Genomic DNA, 1,110 nt, shown 5'->3' on the forward strand with positions numbered 1-1,110 from the left:
GGCTAAATTAGCAGAGCTAGCAAGAAAGAGCTTTAGCATTAGCTCCTGCTAAACCCTGTGATGTAGATCCAGCCAGCCGACCCTCTGAGGTTCTGATTGGCCGGCCATGATGAGAACTTCCTGTTCCTCACTTCCTGGAGAGGCTCAGGAGACCCTGACCTCCGTCTGACCTCTGAGGAACCCGGACTCTCCTCTTTCTCTCTCCGCAGTTCAAGACCAGGTATGGAAAGAGGAAGGTCCATGTGACGATCACGGTGAACGAGTCGCTCTTCAACTCCACCAACGCCACGCAGGAGGTCATGGAGGTCAGCAGGGAGGAGGTGATCCCCATACCTGGCCAGGTGAACGGGGTCAACGCCCTGGGCCTGGTGGTCTTCTCCATGTGCTTCGGCCTGATCATCGGCAGCATGAAGGAGCAGGGCCAGGTCCTCAGGGACTTCTTCGACAGCCTGAATGAAGCCATCATGAGCCTGGTGGCCATCATCATGTGGTACGTCTCCGTCCTCCGGAAGCCGACAGCCGACCCGCGGTCACTCCGCTCTCCGTCCGCCTGCAGGTACGCTCCCGTCGGCATCCTGTTTCTGATCGCGGGGAAGATCGTGGAGATGGACGACCTGACGCAGATGGGCGGCCAGCTGGGCATGTACACCGTCACCGTCATCATCGGGCTGCTGATCCACGGCGTGCTCATCCTGCCCACGCTGTACTTCGTCATCACGCGGCAGAATCCCTTCGTCTTCATCGCCGGGCTCCTGCAGGCTCTGGTCACGGCTCTGGGAACGTCGTCCAGGTGGGGAAGGCTTCCTTCGCTCTGCCAGCAGGGGGTCAGAGGGTCCAGCAGGGGGTCAGAGGGTCCAGCAGGGGGTCAGAGGGCCCAGCAGGTGGTCAGAGGGTCCAGCAGGGGGTCAGAGGGTCCAGCAGGAGGTCAGAGGGCCCAGCAGGGGGTCACAGGGCCCAGCAGGGGGTCAGAGGGCCCAGCAGAGGGTCAGATGGTCCAGCAGGGGGTCACAGGGTCCAGCAGGGGGTCAGGGGGTCCAGCAGAGGGTCAGATGGTCCAGCAGGGGGTCAGAGGGCCCAGCAGGGGGTCAGAGGGCCCAGCAGGGGGTCAGA

At 62.4% G+C, this 1,110-nt stretch overlaps 2 protein-coding genes across 3 annotated transcripts in view; one reads left to right on the top strand and one right to left on the bottom strand.

Moving 5' to 3' along the window:
- Nucleotides 1-1,110, bottom strand: part of nadk2 (NAD kinase 2, mitochondrial) — a 25,611-nt gene that overhangs the window by 16,475 nt on the left and 8,026 nt on the right. The window lies entirely within an intron of this gene.
- LOC103474103 (excitatory amino acid transporter 1-like) overlaps nucleotides 1-1,110 on the top strand; it is a 4,197-nt gene that overhangs the window by 1,088 nt on the left and 1,999 nt on the right. For both annotated transcript variants that reach the window (XM_008424834.2, XM_008424835.2), the window contains exons 3-4: nucleotides 210-490; nucleotides 557-790. In XM_008424834.2, coding sequence (XP_008423056.1) covers nucleotides 210-490; nucleotides 557-790 — 515 coding nt within the window. The remainder of the gene's footprint in view (nucleotides 1-209; nucleotides 491-556; nucleotides 791-1,110) is intronic.

Source organism: Poecilia reticulata, linkage group LG12 (genome assembly GCF_000633615.1).
Source record: "Poecilia reticulata strain Guanapo linkage group LG12, Guppy_female_1.0+MT, whole genome shotgun sequence".
NCBI classification, from domain to species: domain Eukaryota; kingdom Metazoa; phylum Chordata; class Actinopteri; order Cyprinodontiformes; family Poeciliidae; genus Poecilia; species Poecilia reticulata.